Source organism: Aythya ferina (assembly GCF_964211825.1).
Source record: "Aythya ferina genome assembly, chromosome: 26".
NCBI classification, from domain to species: domain Eukaryota; kingdom Metazoa; phylum Chordata; class Aves; order Anseriformes; family Anatidae; genus Aythya; species Aythya ferina.
Genome location: NC_140324.1, coordinates 2475057 through 2493925, shown reverse-complemented (window position 1 = coordinate 2493925; position 18869 = coordinate 2475057). Strand labels below are relative to the sequence as shown.

The 18869-nt window shown below is 52.9% G+C and overlaps 1 protein-coding gene across 4 annotated transcripts in view; it reads right to left on the bottom strand.

The window, feature by feature from the left end:
• The window catches only part of MARCHF2 (membrane associated ring-CH-type finger 2), a 34587-nt gene that overhangs the window by 5213 nt on the left and 10505 nt on the right, over window positions 1-18869 (bottom strand). For 3 of the 4 annotated variants that reach the window (XM_084498663.1, XM_084498662.1, XM_084498661.1), the window contains 3 exons: window positions 17041-17246; window positions 13596-13791; window positions 481-690 (listed from right to left, as the gene is read on the bottom strand). In XM_084498663.1, the coding sequence (XP_084354789.1) occupies window positions 481-690; window positions 13596-13791; window positions 17041-17216 (582 nt within the window). In that variant the 5' untranslated portion in view covers window positions 17217-17246. The remainder of the gene's footprint in view (window positions 1-480; window positions 691-13595; window positions 13792-17040; window positions 17247-18869) is intronic. The other variant, XM_084498664.1, reaches the window with a different exon arrangement.

Here is an 18869-nt window from a genome sequence, read left to right as displayed (position 1 = left end):
AAAGCGTGGAGGGATGTGATGGCAGATTCTGAAGGGACCAAACATTTTCCAGATTTTACTTTTCTCTAAACCACACGGGTGCCAAGATTGTGTTTCTGCTCTTTCTTGAAAATAGGAACAGGCACAGCAGCTGGAACAGCCAGCTCCAGGCCTCCCCACCCAGCCTCAGCCGCGCTTGGGCCCGCCTGTGCCTGGGCACACTACACCCTGGGGAACGTGACTCCCATGTCAATCTGGAAAGGAGATCACCAGGAAGTGGTTTCTCATTCCCAGACAGCTCATTTTTTAAGTGACAACTTTAACAGCTTCCATTTAAAGATAATTAAATGGATGTTCAAGAGAAAGAGCCCAAGCTTTTCTCACGAGGGGAGTCGCGCGGGCCAGCTGCACCGCAGCAGCGTGAGCCAAGACTTCAGCCTCACATTTTGAACAAGAACAAGGCCCCCGGGAGCAGCGAGCAGAGCCCTCTTCCACACTTACCAGCGTCCAAAGGACGTAGATTGTAAAAAGTGCTATAGTTAGTGCTATGAGTCCAATGGCCTCCAGTCGGCTGTTGAACTGCAAATGATCCTGGGCTCCACGAAGACACAGCCAGCCGGAGATTGCTGCCAGAGGAGTAATGAACAGGAAACACACCATGTCACAGAAAAGGGTCCTCTTCTCATTGCGGGGACCAGGATCCTTCAGCCACTGCAGGAAGGAAGGTGAGAAGGGCATCAGCAGCACGCAGGGCACACAGGGGGCTAGCGAAACAGGACTGCTGCACCAGGAGGCTCTCACACGCTCTCTGCAGCCCATATGTACCCGCTGCATCCACTTAACTCACATAAACCATCATAAAAATAGGGCTAGAGCACATCAAGTACATTTTTAATAACCATCAAGGGAAAGGCAAGAGACAGCTGAAGAATACGTGGGAGGGAGGATGGCAGAAAACACAGGAGCAGGCTGGGCTCCGCACTGGAAGAGAAGGCAGCAGGTAGCAGGCAGAGGGAGGTCTGCATGGATGAACAAGGAGCTCCTGGCCAAACTCTAACAGAACCAGGAGACTTGCAGAGAGTGGAAGCAGGGACAGAGAGCCTCGAGGGATATAGAGACACTGTCCGGTACAGCCAGGGATCACGTTAGGAAAGCCAAAGCCCTTTTACAATGAATTTTGGCCAGGGACATCAAGGGCAACAAGAAAGGATTCTATAGGTATATGGGTGATAAAAGACTGGGAAAATTGTGGGCCCTATCCAGAAAGACGTGGGAGACCTGGTCACCTAGAATATGGAGAAGGCTGAGGTACTCGATGACTATTTTGCCTCAGTCTTCACCGACAAGAGCTACAGCCACATGGCCTTGGCCCCAGAAGACAAAGGCAGGGACAATGAACTGCCCAGTGTAGATGGTGTGAGGCCATCTAAGGAACCTGAAGGTGCAAAACTCCATAGGACCTGATGAGATACATCTGCGGGTCCTGAGGGAAGCGGCAGATGTAGCTGCTAAGCCAGGATCCATCATATTTGAGACGCTGTGGCAGTCCAGTGAAGTTCCCACTGACTGCAAGTGGGGAAATAAAACCCCAATTTTTAAAAAGGGAAAAAAAGAAGACCTGGGGAACTACAGGACAGTCAGTCTCACCTCTGTGCCTGGCAAGATCATGGGGCAGATCCTCCTGGAAACTCTAAGGGGCATGAAAAATAAGGAGGTGATTGGTGACAGCCAGCATGGCCTAAGGGCAGTTTGTGCCTGACAAATCTGGTGGCCTTCTACAAGGGGGTTATAGCTTTGGTGGATGGGGGAAGAACAGTAGACATCGTCTACCGGTGTTTGTGCACAGCATTCGACACTGTCTCCCATGATATCCTTGTCTCATAAATTGAAGAGACATGGATTTGACAGAGGGACCACTCGGTGGGTGAGGAATTAGCTGGATGAGGCCCTGGCACAGGCCGCCCAGAGAGGCTGTGGGTGCCCCATCCCTGGAGGTGCTCAAGGCCAGGCTGGATGGGGCTTTGAGAAACATGGCCCATGGCAGGGGGGTTGGAACAAGGTGATCTTCAAGGTCTCTTCCAACTCCAAACCCTTCTAGAATTGGTGCAGGGGCTATGGGAAAGCAGAGCTTCAGGGTCTGTGCTCTCAGGGGCACGGTGCCGTCCCTGGGGCCTGAGCAAGCTGCAGCAACGCTGCTCATGGGGAGCCCTGCGCCCACCCAAGGCCATCAGTGGGGAACACAAACACCCATGCACCTGGTCTGTCCACTGAGATGATGACAGAAGGGAAAAAACATCTCTCTTCAGCAAATAAGAAACCAGGAGTTGAGAAAAAAAAGGCAAAAAGGAAGCGAACAACTACCAGAAAGCTTTGCACCTGAGCAGGCAAAGTGGGACTGCAACCAAGGGGCTGCAGAGTCAGGCTGGCCCTTGAAGGAGAAGGTGATGTAAACTCATTTTCTTTTACGGAATATCTGTGCCCAAACCCTTGTCTTCAGGTGTAAAAAATTCCAATTCCCAGAGAAAGGCGTCGATTATTTCTAAAGAAAAATCAGCATGACTGTCAGGTCAGGAGGGAGGCAGAACTCGGTGTGCAGGGGGGAAGATCCCCCACCGCTCTCTCCCAGGTCTCAGGATCACTGTCACAGCTGCTGAAAACTCCACAGCTGCAAAATCCCCCAAACCTTTCCATTCCCACTGGCCACCACACGACGGGCAGGCAGAAGAGACCTGCCAGGACTACGTCAGAGCTGATCCTGCTGGGTTCCCTCCCGTTTGCAGGCTTGGTGGCCTTCCTCCCACGCATTAAGTGATCCATCATGGGGACTGCACCTTGCTCTCAGTCATCAAGATGCTTTGCGAGTTTTGCAAGTGCTTCTTTCTTGCAGCACTCGCCAGTGAGCAGGTAGCAAAAAGAGCACAGCTCTGCTGCAGGCAGGTTTCCCTCTGCAGACAACCTCGAAGCTGTCACTACTTCTAAGAGCCCTGACTTGCTTCCAAGTGTGGATTCTTTTCAGACAGTTGACTTTTACAACAGCAATTGTTCTAGTTTTCCTGGGATTATGTTATTTTCAGCCTTTCCTTTCCTTTTTTTAGAACAGCAAGTGACTGCCGTTCCTACCAATACCCAGAGCTGTTGCAGTGCATTTGGGTTTGGTATAGCTGGGCTGCTGGAGCCTTCCCTGTTTCCTGCACCAGAACTACTTGGCTTGTTTAGGATTTTTTGCTCAAAACCAAACCAAAACTGGAGAACGTGACCAAAAAGGCAGTCAGAGCAGGGAAAGGAATATCCACAAGAGATCCAGGGACAGGCAAACAACATTGACCCGCAAGGGGAGCACGGAAGGATACCCACGGGTTAGTGCAGCGTTAAATAGGAGAAAATCTAGCACGAGGGATGTCCAGTAGGATGTGGCAGAGCAGCAAAGGCAGGCTGAGAACTGCAGACGCCTCTCATTGAGATGGGAAGGAGAAGGGAGAGATGGCAGATCCGGGCAAGAGGCAGCAGCAGAGCTGCAGCGCTCAGGGCTGTGGTGGCAGCGTGCTCTGCAGATGTCTGCGGTGGGACACCAAGCTGGATGAGGCCAGAGGAGAGACAGGAGGACTGCCAGAGGACATGTAAGAGTCTGGCTAGGAATTTCAGCTGGCAGGACTGACGGAAGCAGGGTGCTCATTCAGAGATGTGACCTGAAGCATCTGAGAGACCAAACAGAGCAAAAATGAGGGGAGCTGGAGAGTGAACTGAAGAGCACAGACAAGGTAAAGACCAAGCAATGCTGCAATAGGAAAGGTCAAGTTGAAAGCATTTTTAAAGCCACTCTGAGTAGGACTGGCTGGCCTCAAAGCCAGAAGGAAATTGAAGAGCAGCCACAACTGTGGTTTGGACAGGAGGAGCTGGAAGAAGGGAGGCAGCCCTGCAAGTCACCCTCTGCGTGTCTCTGCAGAGGAGATTAGCGGTGATGAGCTGCGAGGGGAAGATAAGGACCACACACACGGTCCTGAGCAGCCCTGGAAGGAAGCGAGGGCGGATGGCAGCTCAGCTGCAAGGCAAAACTGCTCCTACACACAGGGCACGGGCAGCACCAAGCTCTGCACCCACCCGTCCGGGCTGCGTGGCACTAGGGTGAATGCTGAATTGTCCAGACCTGGGCTGAGAGCCCTCTAGCAGCAGTCCCAGAGCATCCTGTCCCTGTAAACAAGGACAGCTTGGGTCACTTCTGACCCCTGTACAATATGAGTAACAATAGGGCAAATTGGTATTTTATTGAATCTTACTCTATTTATATTCTTCGTAACCTTTGAAGCTCCCCCTTTCTCCCCAAGACAGGAGCCAAACATGTAAAGGCAGGAAGCAAATTAATTTCCTTTTGAAGGAGTTGATTTACTCAGCCAATGTGCACTGACACAATAAAAAAAAGAATACAATAAGGCACCCTAAGGGCGCAGGGTTTCTGGCATAGCAGCAGCTTAATGCACATGGGACTTAAAATAAACCTTGTAAACAATCCAAAAAGTGGTCAGATTAAACAATTTTTGTAGGGAAAACTGTCAAGTAAACATGGGAAAGCAACAAAAGCACAACTTGATCTTCTTCCAGGCCAAGTCCAAAACCAATTGCCTCCGTGCTGCAAACAAGTGCGAGCCTGGAGGCAGAGCCTGACCTGGCCGCTCTGCCCACTTCAGTTATGAGCTGGCTGCCAGGACACCCCGCTAGGAACAAGCACCCTGCTTGCATGACAAGAGGTCCTCCTGCTACACACATGTTTTTGTCCTCCAGCACAATCTTGGGGCTTTCTCAGCTGTTTTTTTCTACTGGGATCAGCAGGGCTGTGGAGCGGAGCATCATTCTTGGACTCACAGCGGGGCTGTGCAATGATGAGTCTCCGATTTTTGGGTGCTCCAGTGCCCACGAAACTAGACTAAGCACCAGGTGATGGAAAGCAGGAGGAGGAGGACACACAGAAAAAGGCACCAGCGTATCAGCAGCTGCTCTGGAAGCCAACGGCAGAGCTCACGGTGTATCAGAGCAGTCTTCCAGACAGTCCAGCCCAGCCCAGAGAGCTGGGTGACATCCTGCCACCTAGGAGCAGGGGCATGGACTGATTAAGGAGTGTCCCAGCGGGTGCTCGGGTCTCTCCCTGCCCTGCAGCTGGGCCACCTGCTCCGGAGAGCACCGGTCACAACCGCAGTAACCTGCTGCCTGTTCCAGCCATCGCTGCCACCACAAACAGGAAACATTTGGCTGCACGAAGCCACCCGTGTACAAAACATCCTGTGTCCTTCCCATCCACCACCATTAACCTGTGGCTGCTCGGGTGCCTGTTCCTTTCATCGCTGACCTGCTGCGTGGCTAAGTCAGGCAGGAACAAAAAGCATGACCTGGATTCACAGGAGCACAACCAGCGCTGTCCTGCCCCGAGAATCGCGCTGATTCGAAAACCACAGCTCCAGCAGAGGGACTGTCCCATCCCTTCCCTGCAGGTCTGTGTTTAACAACTGAAACTCCTCCCAGGCCGCCAAGCCACTTTTGCAGCCCAGCAGGACGGTCCTGCTCCTGTTCCCAAGGCGAGGAACCTTTTCTGATGGAGCACCCAAAGGTCAGGGAGCTGAGGCCAGAAATGCCCCCGGCCCTGTACGCAGGGCAGTCAAGTGCCACAGAACAAACAGCTGACCCTCCTCAGCCTCCTTTCTCTACTGCACAGCCAGCTACTGCTGATGCTCCACAAACCTCCAAAAGCTGAATCTTTCTCGAGAGGGACCTGAGAACCCCTTCTCCACACCCTCAGCCCAGCTCCAGCTGCAGGGAAGCACAGGGCAGGGAACAGGAGTGGCACGCACGGTGCTGCAGGAGTACACGGGACGGGAACCAACTCCAGCCCTCAGTGCTCCTTGAGAAAAGGGCCACACAACCATTCTGCAGAGCTGCAGCTCACCAGGACCCCTCCTTACACACAAGTGTGTGCTTCTGTGGTTTGCCACCACGGGAAATGCCACGCCACAAAATGCACAGCTATGGGATCACGGCACTGCCAGCAGCTGCACCCCAGAGGAGCCCCGCTCCTAGGGATCCTCAGAGCACAAACAGGGCTGGACGATGCAGTGAAGGCAGAGATGTAAGAAAGATGCTGGTGCCGGTAACTGCCAGGAGAGCAAGGATGAAAATTCCTAGTTTTGGCCTCAAAGAGGCCACTCTGGGTCCAGCAGAGCAATGCCAGGGAGCGCACTGAGAAACACCGAGAGGATCGAGGGTGGGAGCTGGGAAAGAACATCTCCAGACAGCACATGCAAGCAAAGAGATGAAGGAAAACATGAGAGAGGAACAAGACTCAGCTGAAGCCAAGTGATTTGTTTTATTTTTACTAGGTGCTGGAGTCTAACATCAGCTTGCACTGAGAAAGGAGAGAGACCACAGCAACAAGTTGGGGAAGGGGACAGAGGAACGTGGAGGAGATGGAGAACGGTGCAGTGAGTTCAGCAGAGGAGTTCGAGGAAAGCAAAGAAAAAAGCCTGTCTGTGAGGAAGATAAGGCTGGAGGAAGGGTGGGGAGAGCTCACGTCACATCTCACTTCTCTGAACTGGAGGAGGGGCAGTGACCGCTGCGCTGGGCACCGTGCCCAAAAGCAAAATTTCTTTTCCTAGTTATAGAAGCAGGGCTAAATAGGAACATCACCACTGCTCCCTGCAAACCTCATCCTGCTTGTAATGGAGATATTGCATCAGCACCTCACAGCTACAGGAGACTTGTGAGAGGAGCAGAAAGACTGCATGTGGCAGACCCACGGAGGTGTCCTGGGCTACAGCACGACCCCACATTCCAACAAACGCCTCTGAGAACGTGTAACAAGCTTTGCAGACAGCGGTTGTGTAAGGAAAGCACAACTTCCAAACGAGACAAAACAAAATTCACTGACCTATATAAAGCATCCAGCTTAAGCAAGCCAAAAGCATTAGCAATCAGTGAAAAACAAACATCTTTAATCGAAATTGCCTAATAGAACACAAACAGTAGGAACAGCAACAAAAAAAACACTTGTCAGTCTCCCGTGGTGGATAACACACTTGGAAAGAACTGTTTTGCAGAAGCACAGGGACAGGCAGATATTACCAACGCTGGCATTTTGAAATAAAGCACAGTGACACACACATTGCAGGAAAACACCAGCTCTGAAGACATGGATGGGGAATTCTCTTGAGGCTCCACCATGAGACCTGCCTGCAAGGACAGAAACACGGGGAGTGGTTAAGCTGCTCAGCGGTGACAATACGAAACAGTCCTTGGCTGATTCACCAGAGAGGTGTTTTTTGTAATTAGCGAGCTGTCTCATATACGTTTTGCTTTAGCAATGGCATTAAAGGCTTAGAGAGGCATTATGAAGAAGTCATGCATAACACTCATTAGCTTTTGCTACCAGGATACGTTGGCTTTCAACATCCCGGTAATTTTAGCAAAGCCAGAGCTTTGGCCCCAGCACCAAAAACACACATCCACTCGCAACCGAGCCCTGTCATCCTGTTCCTCTCCCTGGGACTTAAATGATGTGTGGACAGAAACGCATCCTTCCTCTTTCACATGGGCTGACGTGTTGCTGGGATTAAACGGCTGCTGCTCCGACACCTCCTCAAGCTGCCAGCCCCGGCCATTGCTGTGCAGAGAGCTCGCCGTGCACACAGGGGTTGTCCAGCAGAAGGGATGAGGCTGAGGAGGCAGCATGGGGAGATGAGAGATGGGACCCGAGGGTCAGTGCCACGGCAAAATACACATGGCAAAGAATCCACGGAAAGGAAATTACTTCTGCTGATAATCTGAGAAAACAAAGAGGGAACAGTCTGAAAACAAAATCAGGCCAGAAGGGCTCAGGAACAGGGACCAACCAGGAGACGTGCAGAAGGGCAGCACTTGCTTGTGGCCACAGAAACAAAGCCACAGCATCACCTTCGATGATGCTTTCTAGAAATGCATGATGCATCAGATCCAGTACCAAATATCCCAATCCATGCAGTCCTGCCCCAAATCCTAGAGGACAAAATCTTCAGCAGAGACAGCACCTTGCAAGAGAGAACTGGATTGTGATGGATTGAACTGCAAACCAAAGAAAGGGGTTTATGTGAAAAGGAGAATGCTACGAGGTGGGACACATACCCCTGTACAACCAGCTGCCTGAAACAGCACTTCTCTTGGCTCTGTCTAGAGCCAGAAAAAGCCAGGCACCTCCAGACAAGCTGACCCACCCTAACCTAGGTTTCTAAGGAGGTAGGAATGAACTGGTCACAAGAGGCATTTCCTTCTCTCCAGAGACTATGGGATTCTAAAGAATAAAATGGGGCTGAGGCAAATTTAAGGTGGACAAAGCTAGGGCAAATAAACCCAACCTTGCCTGGAGGATTGTGTGACCATCCATGGCCTGGGGGAAAGCTGTTTAGAATGAAGCAGTGCTACGCTTCCAAAGGGCTGTGCTCCTCCTTCCAAAACGCTCTGGACACCAGAGATATGGGTATCTTCAGAAGATGGCTCCTTTCTGTGTCTAACCTCTGAAAAAAAAAAAAAAAGCAGAAACTACCTGTTCCAGGAAAGCTGCATGCACTGCAACTTGCAGTTTGAATGCTTCACCGGAACCCCTGCTGCTGAAGCCTTCCAAGAAGCACACACAGCAGCCTACTCCAGACTTCACACCCGTGTCGGCCACGCTCGCTAGCCTCACAGATTTAGGTCACTTCCCTGCAGACACACAGATGCACATCAAATTAACGTTAACGTGGGGATGCTAAGTACTGGCAAGCCGTCTCTCTCCAAGGCTCTGCAGTCTCATTGCCTGCTGGGGACATGCTTCTCATACGACAACCCTGCTCTGCAACCTTCTCGTGCCAGAGGGGGTTTCAAAGAGCCAAGCAGGAGCTGCCCCAGCCCCGTGCAGCACAGGCACCAGCTGGCAGCACCCTGCACTGCTGGCTGCCCACCCTTCCTACGCACCCAGGGCTGCTGATCAACTCCCCATCTTTACCCACAGCGCCTCACGCGTGCTCCCAAAAAAGCATTCAGCCCCGTAGTCTGACAGCAGAGCAGTCAACAAAAGTCTTCTGTGCTTTTTTCAGCTTTCCACTAGCTTCTTAGTTAAAAAATAACTGAATGAGGCTGAACTGCAGGAGGTTTCCTCCCCGCACCCACGGGCCAGCCCATGGCTGCCAGAGCTGGCTCAGGGCTCTGACAAGTCCCCCACTGCTGGAGGAGAGATCAGGCATGCTGGCAGCAAACACTGTTACTATTTTAAGATTGAACAGCCTAGAACATAAATAAATGGCTAGTTAAAGAAAATAAAAATCTGATTCTATTAAAAAATTATCTTTAATCCACGCTGCGCAAAGTTGCCATCCTTCTTCTCAAAAGGAGGCTGCAAAATTAAATTAGTGGTTGTGAAGTGCTCAGCTGTCACAGCAACAAGTGCCCCATAGAAGCCCACGGGGAAATAAATAATTGTCTTGAGAGCAGGGACAGAAGAGCTCATGGCTCAACACAGAGGGACAAACAAAGTTGGCCAGTGTGCATCTTCTGCCCCCGTGCTGATCCTGGAAAGCACAGCCTGCGACCACACAGAGACCACACTGCAACGCAGGCTTACCAGAGAACTGAATTAAAAGCTAAGGCAACTCTGATTGTGGCTTTTCCTGACTTCCAAGAACTTCCTGCAGCTTCTGCAGAAGCATTTCGACTCAGCCGTGCAGCCTCCCCACAGCTTTCGCTAAAATGCTTCCTCCAGCCCCCAGTCAGCTGGGGCTCCCTCCTGAGAGCCCTTCAGACCGGCTCTCCCCCCAGCCCTGCTCTGCACCCCATTTATCCTCTGCTCAGCAATCCCTGCTTTGACTTCCCAGCCTTTTACCATGCAAAGTAGAGGCTTCACTTGCTCGGCCACGCGGGACCGTCCCTTTCCCATCACCAGCTCCTCGCCTGAGCACGCAGCCACTTTCCCAGCACCCAGGGCCCAGCTCAGGCCCACAGCAGCCCCACAAGATGCCCAGGGCTGGGCCAGAGCCCTGAGAGCCATGGCGGGGGCTTGGTGAGCAGCAGGGACGGGGCAGACCCCAGGGGAAGCTTTGCTCCAGGGCTGGAGACTCCAAGATCTCCGTCCGTCCCAGGGCTGAGGCTCTCACGGCGTGACGGGGGTGCTCCTTGGCACGTGCCCTCCAGTTTCACCCAGGGAGCAGCAGGTTCTCAGCACAGCTGCTGCCCACGCTCACACGCCAGCATCACTTCCCCGAAAGTTTCAAAACGCTCCCTACCCCCCAGCAACATCAGCCGGGAGGGGAGAATCGCTCAGATAAGGCGACGGAGGGAAGCGTGTCATTTGGGAGTGACTAAGCGGCCTCTTTCCCGGGCCCTCTTCTGAGAACCAGATGAACAATTTGGGGCTGAAACTTCCCAAAATGATTTGGTGACGAGTTTCAGTCCGAGCTGCCAAGGGGATGAGGTTACGCCAGGCTGCAGACAGAGGGTATTAATGGGAAGTGTTGGCAAACTGGCAGAGCGGTTACGGGCTGTTTCAGAAGGGCTCTGCATGAAGAGGAAAAATAAATAAATAAATAAAACAGAAACTGCACTGCAGGGCAGTTTCCCTGGGCTCCAGGGGCAGGGATCAGCGTGTTTGTGTTGTACAGTGTGGTACAGCCAAAATATGAGGTCTTGCCAGCCAGGTGAGCAATTTTGGGAAGTTCTGGAGCAGGCTGCCACCTCCAGATTAATTAAAGCGGGCTACAGCTGCTCTGTGAGTCAGAGAAAAAGCTTGGTGCCAACAAACCACAGGCCAGGGACTGGCTCAGGGGCCATATGATGATGGCAAGCTGCAGTTGGGCTCTGCTCGGGGCAGGGATCGCCCTCAGGCAGGTAGCAGGCGACTTCTCAGCCAGCCTCCGAGCCCCCGAGGCGCTCAGGGCACCCCACACAACCTGCTCCCCAGCACAGCAGGGCAGATCGTCCCCTCCTCTACGCTCCCTGACTCTCCCCAGGTCTGAGAAGTTAACAAATCCTCGGCTTCTCAACCCCTGTGGCAGCTGTCGAGCGGTCAGGAGTGGCTGGAGGCTCTGTTCCTGCCTGTAGCCGGCGGCGTTTCTCTTGCATTACGATCACGAAATGCTGCCTCGCTGTGCGCTCAGTGCTCACTGCCTCATGCTCCTCGCACAGTGCTCGCTGGTCACAGCTTGCAGGGACTGATCGCAGGTTTCAAGAGGAATTAAAACCTCTTCACCCAGCCTGGGGCTCGGTGGACCCGTGGGCGCTGCTGGCACCATCACAGCTCACTCCTCTGCCTGCCGGGGGCACAGAGGTCAGTGGCAGAGGAGAAACTCCTCCAGCACACACCTCTCTTTTGCCTTTTATTCAAATGTGCAGTTTTCCAAGCCTGTACTAGTTACGAGGTGCTACAGCATCTGTGAACTATGTCTAAATGCACTTCCACATGTTTGTTTCTGGCCCTGAATACTTTACTAGCTCTTAAGCTAAAACATCTGAAACCCGCACTCAAAATTTTGGCTGGTGTAAGCCCAAACCAGCTCACTGGTACTGGGCTTGCCTGCAGCACGTCCTCAAGGCCCAGATATGGCCCTTCACAAATGTTTTGGCCCTTCCCAAGTGCTCTAAAGCATTGGTTTTCAACCTCTGAAACAGTCATTTCAAAGGTTTTGGTCAAAGAGCCGTTCTATGTGTTTCAGCAGCTGGGAGCAAAGTGATAAGGCTCAGCCAGTCCTAACCACTGTAATGCTCTTTCACAAATTGCTTTTCTAAAGACATGATTCAGTTTAGCACCGTGGTCTAAAGCCACCTCCTGCATGGGGCTGCTCTGTCAATGACAGTCAGCGGGCCATTCAGCAGTCATCATTATAAACCGAGCGTCGGTTTTGCAAAATGCAGATCGAATGCTTCTCCAGCCAGGGGGGGCTTTTGCCCTGCCAGCTCTCCAGGCACTCAGAGGAGATAAAAACGTGGGAAGGAGAGCACGGCTTCCAGAGCGAGGTGGGATGGGAACATCATTCCTCTGGAATTAATGGGAATGGGACCAGATAAAAATGGGACCAGGAAAAGCAATTCACCGTTGCAGTGGTGACTCAGTTTTAGTCTGGATGATGGAGCAGGGGGAAAGACAGAGTGGGCTACGAGCAGTCCCAGTCAGAAACCAGCATTAACCTCACGCACTTCTGGTGGCAGGCACCGACAAATCTCCGGTCGCTAGCAGGTAAGGAGCCCGCTGTTGGGACTCAGCTCACAGCCCTCCTCCCGTGGCCTCGCTGATGACCGAGCAGCAGCACGGCTTCGCAACAGTTTGAAATAATGAACAGGAAAAGCAGCTTTGGAAACAGAACCCAGAGCTATGTCCAAACCCTGCCAGAGAGGCACCTTGTGGCCTCTGATGAGCGCCCAGCCCAGCCCAGCAGCATGCAGACACGGGCAGAGAACAGGATCCGAACAGTGAGGAGCACAGGAGCTCGCTTTGCTCTTCCAGGCTGCATCTCAGTCACACCTACGTCACCTTCTACCTGGTCCTGCAGCACCCTGAGGAACACCAGCCGTATCTACACCAACTGCTCAGCTGCCAGCACCTCTCAAGCTTACTTAGAATAAACGGCCTTCTGAAACAAGCCCCTCTGGGGCTGTAAGGCACTCATTTCCTCATTCCTCTTTGGGGACCTGCACCTGAATTCTGAGGACAGAGGATGGCCTGGCCCAGCTGCCCTTGTTCCTCGCGTGCAAGGGGCCTCGCTGCAGGCAGCTACTGCAATCCCTGGGGGAGAAAGGAAGTCTTACAGGGGAGCACAGCAGACCACCTAGATAGGGGGAAGGAAGAGAGTACTGTGATTAAAAAAAATGAGAAAAAAAAAGGAAACACACACACAAACACCACAAAGCACATATAAACACAACAAAACACCAACTGCAGCCTGGACTGTGCCATCCATCTCCAGAAGGCTGACGACTCATCCAAAGCCAGGTCCCCCTAGGGCAATGAGGAGAGGAGTAAGGGCTGGCTGGGCCATGTCCTGCCTGCTCTGGCTTTGGGGAGCACAGGACAGCGACAGAGCTACTCAGGACACCTCAGGTCAGCAGGAAGGAGCCAGACAAATGCTTTCAAGCACACATCAGCATTACTCAAGGAGTGTGGGTCCTTTACGAACAGTGCCAGCAATCGCCACATCTCACTTTCCAGAGCAGAACATGACGAGGAAGTCACATGCGAGAGAGCTGCACTAATGTAAGACGGAGATAAGATAAAAGCCAACAGGAAAAAAGACTCATATTTCTGACAGCTTCATATTTCAGGGGGTTGAGTGGTGACCTCTGCGTTTGGATGCTGAGGCATTGAAGCATCTCTACTGCTGCATTGCTTTCTGCAGCTCAACAGCCCGCTGTCGGTAGCGCAAGGGGGGCTTCACAGATAAGGGCTGCCCCAAACATTGCTACTGCATTTTCACAGCTACGTCACTTGTCTGATAAAAGACTCGATCCCTCTGCACAAATAGTTCTTTGTGAGTAGTACTGCAAGGAGGAGGAGACAGAACCACGGGGGCAGCAGGGCAAATCAGTTCATTTTTCATCAAACGGTAAGGAAATAGAGTGAAGCAGGAAGAAAGCAGTACCTCTGTCAAAGGTCTCGGTCTTCTCTCTACAACAAATTCTGTGTGGCAGAGCTCACAGTAACTTGTGTTGGAGGAGGATAACCATTTTTCCAGGCAGCTCTTGTGCACGGTGCCCAGTGTTCCTGTGCAGTCACACGGGGAAAGCAGTCCCTCCCCATTTCCACCTTCGTGACAGATTCGACAGATGGGACCGTCACTAAAGAGGCAGACAAACAGAACGAAATCACGGTCAGAGCAGACACAACAACACGGCCACATCCAGAGATCAGGGGGAGACCCCACCGGGCCCCAGGAGGGTGCACACGCAGCACCCCTGGGTGACAGCACCCACAGCCCCAGCTGCAGCTCCACTAGCGCTGGGCAGGGGCTGACACCGGCCCCAAGACCGGCCCCGAAGTGCTGAAACAAGTCCAGAGGCCCAAAGCAAAGCCTGACGACCCCCAGTCAGAGAGCACTGCATGCCCCCAACCACCTAGACCCTTTTGGGAACACCTTGGTGCTCCAACAGCCACCACTTCTCACCCCTCTTGGCTCGAGGCCTCAACCCACAAACCCAAATCCTTTGACTGTGCTCTCAGTCTGCTCTCTTGGGACCTCGTAGTACCAGAAATGCTTTACAAGCTAGGTTGTGTACTACCCTCCAGTTCTTGTCATGTAAAAAAAAAAAAAAAAAAAAAAAAATGTTTTCCACGCCCCTCAGACCTGTGCCATACCCTGCCCAGTCATGTCTTTCATGAGGAGTCCCAGTCTATTCAATCACATCTCAGAAACACACCCACCTCTCAGATTGCCTTCGCTACCCTTCCCTGTACCTTTTGCGTTTCTAAAGCATCCTTTTAAAGCTGCAGGGACCAGAGCCATACGGTTTTCAGGATCCGTGCACAGCAGGGATTTTTGCAGTGACTATGTTCTGTCCTTTGTCGATTCCTAATTCCCAGCAGTTTATTTGCTTTTCTGTTCTCTGCTGGAGCTTGCACATTGCTGCCACGTGCCTCAGGTCTCCTTCCTCTGAACCCCTGAGCACACACGCAAATCCGGGATGGGTGTCCTTCAGCTGCATCGTTTCACACTGAACTGCACCTATTGTTCTAGCCTGTGGTCACTTCCAGTAAGGTTTGGTTGCCTTAAATTAGGCAGCTGGAGCCATTTTAGCTGCAAGGACATCCTGGCTGGCCTCCAAAAGCACAGGTTTCCTGGAAGCCCCGTGCCACATCTGCCAGCCCCATGACAATGCCTTGGGCTCCCTGGAAAACCTGCGATGGCTCTAGACTTCACAGTCCACCGGTCTCCACAACTCCACACATCTCCTCAGCATTCAGGAATAAAATGCTGGACAACAGCTGCCCAACCCAGCCCTACCCTTGCTGAACCACGAGAGCTGGTCATTCGCTGCTATCTTCCTTTCCTGCCTTCCAAGCATCTCTCACCCAACACCACCTTTCTCCTCTATCCACAGCCACACGGATTTGGGAGCGGGAGACAGGGTGAGAAAGGAACAGATCTGGGAGCACAGCGCACAGGAAAGGAGCCCATGGGGAAGCACATCGGGGGGACACGAAGGGCTGAGAAGGGCCAGCACGAAAAGTGCACCTCAGCTCAGCAAAGCAGAAGCAAGGCTCCTCTCCTGGAGGTGCACCACAGAGGCGTGAGCACACCCTCTGTGAGCCAGCAAGATCCTTCCTCCGGTGCTCTGAGCCCTCCTCCTCATGCACACCCCTGTGCCACCCCCTTCCCTCTGCCAAACACCACCCACCCCAGTCTCCTAGTTGTTAAATGCCTTTTATTCAAGAGACTTCTTCAGCAGAAATAATCCCCACCACAGGGGAGGTGCTGGAAACTCCATCCCCAGAGGCACTGGGAACTGCTCTGGACATGGCTCTGAGCAGCCTGACCCCACTTTGAAGTTGGCCTTGCTCTGAGGGGAGGCTGGCCCAGACACCCTCCAAAGGGCCCTTCCACACGGGTTTAGTTGGAGATCCTCCGAGAACTGCTGCTGTAAAGCCTTAGTGACTGACCAACAAAACCCCCAGGCCTCGGGTGCTCTCACGCATCTGTTATTTCCTAAGAAAAGCATCTGTAAGACATTTCATCCCTTCTCTTCCTGTTTGAGAAGTTTCATATTTCCAGAGCATTAATATAACCTTGGCTACCAATAAACAACCCAGGAGGAAAAAATTCGCTGACGGTGCGAGAAAAAAATAATGTATTTGTTATCAGACTCCATTTTCCTTCCTCCCTGTCTGGAGGGGGAAGGGGCCTGGCCCCGCTCCTGCACAATTCCCCCTCAGGGGCAGCTTCCCAGCAGCCTGGAGAGACCTTGTCACCAATTCGGGCTGTCACCAATTGTCACCAACTCAGGCTGTCCGTGCAGCCACGCCGCTCCCAGCCTTGTTTCAACTCGCAGGATTTTGATGTCTGCCGCTGTGGAGGTTTTGTATTCTCTGAGCACGGTGCCTTCCACCTTCCTGTTTGGATTCCGGCTTCTCTTTCACCTCACGTCCTTCCAGTAACCAACAAGGCAAAGGCTTGTGCTCGGGTGTTTCAGTCAGGTTTGGTCTCACATGCCCTCAGATCGGACACGTCACAGACACACCAAATCCTGTGGCTCCTTCGGGCTCGGTGAAGTACTTGTGGCAGGGAAGAGGCTGGAGACAGCCACTGCCAAACTGCATGGGCTGCTGGGCCATGTGGACGCCCCCATGACAAATCTTGTTTGTTTTTCTTCTAAACCTGTCATCTCAGGCAGTTCCCCACCTGACTTCCCCACCTCCACGGGTTTTAAGGGCTGGCACAACTGCTCTCTGCTGTCAGAGGGCAACGTGACCTCCCCTGGCATTTCTAATGCCCTGCCTCAGGTTTGCTGGACAGAGCAATTCTCTCTCCTCAGCTCCCATCCAGCCTTCCCACCTCCCTCTCCCACGTTTGCAGTCACCACTTTCACACCTCATCAACGTTTGGCTGACTTCATTGAAAAAAAAAAAAAGTAACAGCTGTTCAGATAGGATTTAAACACAAAATGTGACCGATGTTACTAGCTGGGCTGAATAATGCTGCCAAATGTCCTCCGTTCCGGAAGCTGCTCAAAATACACGATGAGAAGTCAGGGAAAGAAGAATTTGAGCAACTGGAGGTGCCACCCGGCCCCTCCAGCAATAGCCGGGTGCTGCAGTTCCTGCAACACAAACACCCTCCTCTCCCCAGGGCTGCAAAACCAACCCCGTGCCTTTATGCTAAGCCCATTTGGGAAAGGGGCTTTGCTCCGTTTTCAGCCCTCAAATCGTCTCCACGACCAGCAGTCACGCTCGGTACCGCTGGCGAAGCCCCTCACCAAGAACTTCGCAAGACTTCGCCGCCCCCCTCCACCCTGAGAGCTGTGAAAAACGGGGAAAACAAAACAAAACACGGATGCGATCAGCACGAGCCCCGACTACCGGCACGGCCTTACCTCTGTGCGCCCAGCGCCTTGATGACGGTGGAGAGGAGGCGGCCGTCCTTGGCGGTGACCTGCGTGACGTACTGCGGGCGCCCTATGTCGGAGTCCTCCACCGACTTGGAGAGGGCGGCGCTGCCCGGGCAGTCGCAGAGGGAGCCGGGGAGGTGGCAGCAGTCGCCCGTCGTCATCGCAGCTCCAGGTCCTTCTGCCCCGGGGACCTGCAGGGATAGCAGCGCCGTGAGCGCCCAGCACCCCAGTGCCCGCTGCAGGCCCCCCACCCCAGCCCCTCGCCATCACGGGCACCACCAGGCCCCATCAACAAGGGTTTGCTCAGCCTCTGTCCCCTCTGATGTGTCATGCGAGGCCGCCTGGACATTAAATTGAGGCTCCAAGTGTCCTGCTTCTGTTGGTTCGCCTCAGGATTGCAAATCCACCCTTCCCAGCGAGAGCTGCAGGCACACAGCCTTGAACCTGATGAGGCCTTTCCGACGGAACTGGCCGATGTAGGGCAGGCACCAGAAGCCCCACGGGGCCAGGTTGGGTTGGCCACAGCCAGACCCAAAACGTAGGCCCAGGCCCTGTGGAGCCGTCGTGTTTCGCTGACCCGCGGCACCAAACAGCTCCGCAGGGCCCTTCTCTCCAGCTGCACCCAGGTGCTTTCTGAGCTCATCGAAGCCACCAAATCCAAAAACTTCTGTTTTTCCATTTTTTATTCTTTTACAGAAACACAGGCGCCTCCACTTCCACGTCCCTGCAGCGACTGTGCAGGCGTGAGCCACCCAGAAGCGCTGCAGGTCTTCACCGAGGGCAGCAGGGCGCAGCTTTGCTCCTCTCCCTCTCGAAGCCTCAGGCCAGGCGTGACTTTTACAACAGCCTTTCCGCCAGCCTGTGCAAACAGCGAAGGCACCCAGCCACGCTTCTGGCACCTCAGGGACTTACCCAGCAGAGAGCACGAGGAACAAGCAGCAAATGCAAGAATGAGGGAGGAGGTGCAGAGAAAGAGCCCAAGGTGACAAAACAGGAGCTGGCTCAGATAAGCGCAGAGCCCCACGCACCCAGGAGAGCTTTCTGCCTTCGAGGGAGGGCAGCAGCTTGCTCAGGCTGCCAGGAAGAGCCGTGTTCCTCCCCGGCAGGGTTATCTCAACCCCAAAGACAGATGTGCTTTGCAGCTTCAGAAAAAGAGCTGACATCTCCCACCACCTCCCTTAGCCTGGTCCCTCAGAGGTGGTTGCACAGAAATAAAAAGCTGGGGTTACAATTAGTCACAGGCTGGACGTTAGCCAACAACATCATACTGCTGGAAAAGACCAAAATCCTTGTGTCTGTAAACAGGACCGCCTTACGTAAGGCATGCACAGCAATCCCTGAGCACCAGCACCACAAGGATCGCTGCTGAAGTGTCTCATGCTGGTGGCTGGCTTTCAAGAGAGAAACAAACCCCTAAACAAAGCTCAAATGAAAGCAACGAATAAAGGAAAAAAGGTCTCAAAAAACAACTTACCCGAGAAAAAATATTATAAGAATTAGGCTTGTTTAATTTAGGGAAGATGGGGGGATGTGAGAGAGAATCTTCAGTCTCTGCCTCGCAGAGGTGGAAGCACACAAACAAACCTTCACCATCGCATCTGAGGAAATGCCTTTTTGTCTCAAGATCTCTGTGCACAACAGGAGTCAAACATTCCCACGAAACTGCAGTTTTGTCGGGTTCAGCTAAGCCTAAATCAAACTAAAATAGCTAAAGAAAATAAGGGCTTGTTCCTGGTTGGAGGCTTGGCCAGACTACAGAGGAAGAAAACAAAAAGCCAGTAAGAGAACATGATTGTTGGAGCCCTGAAAACACG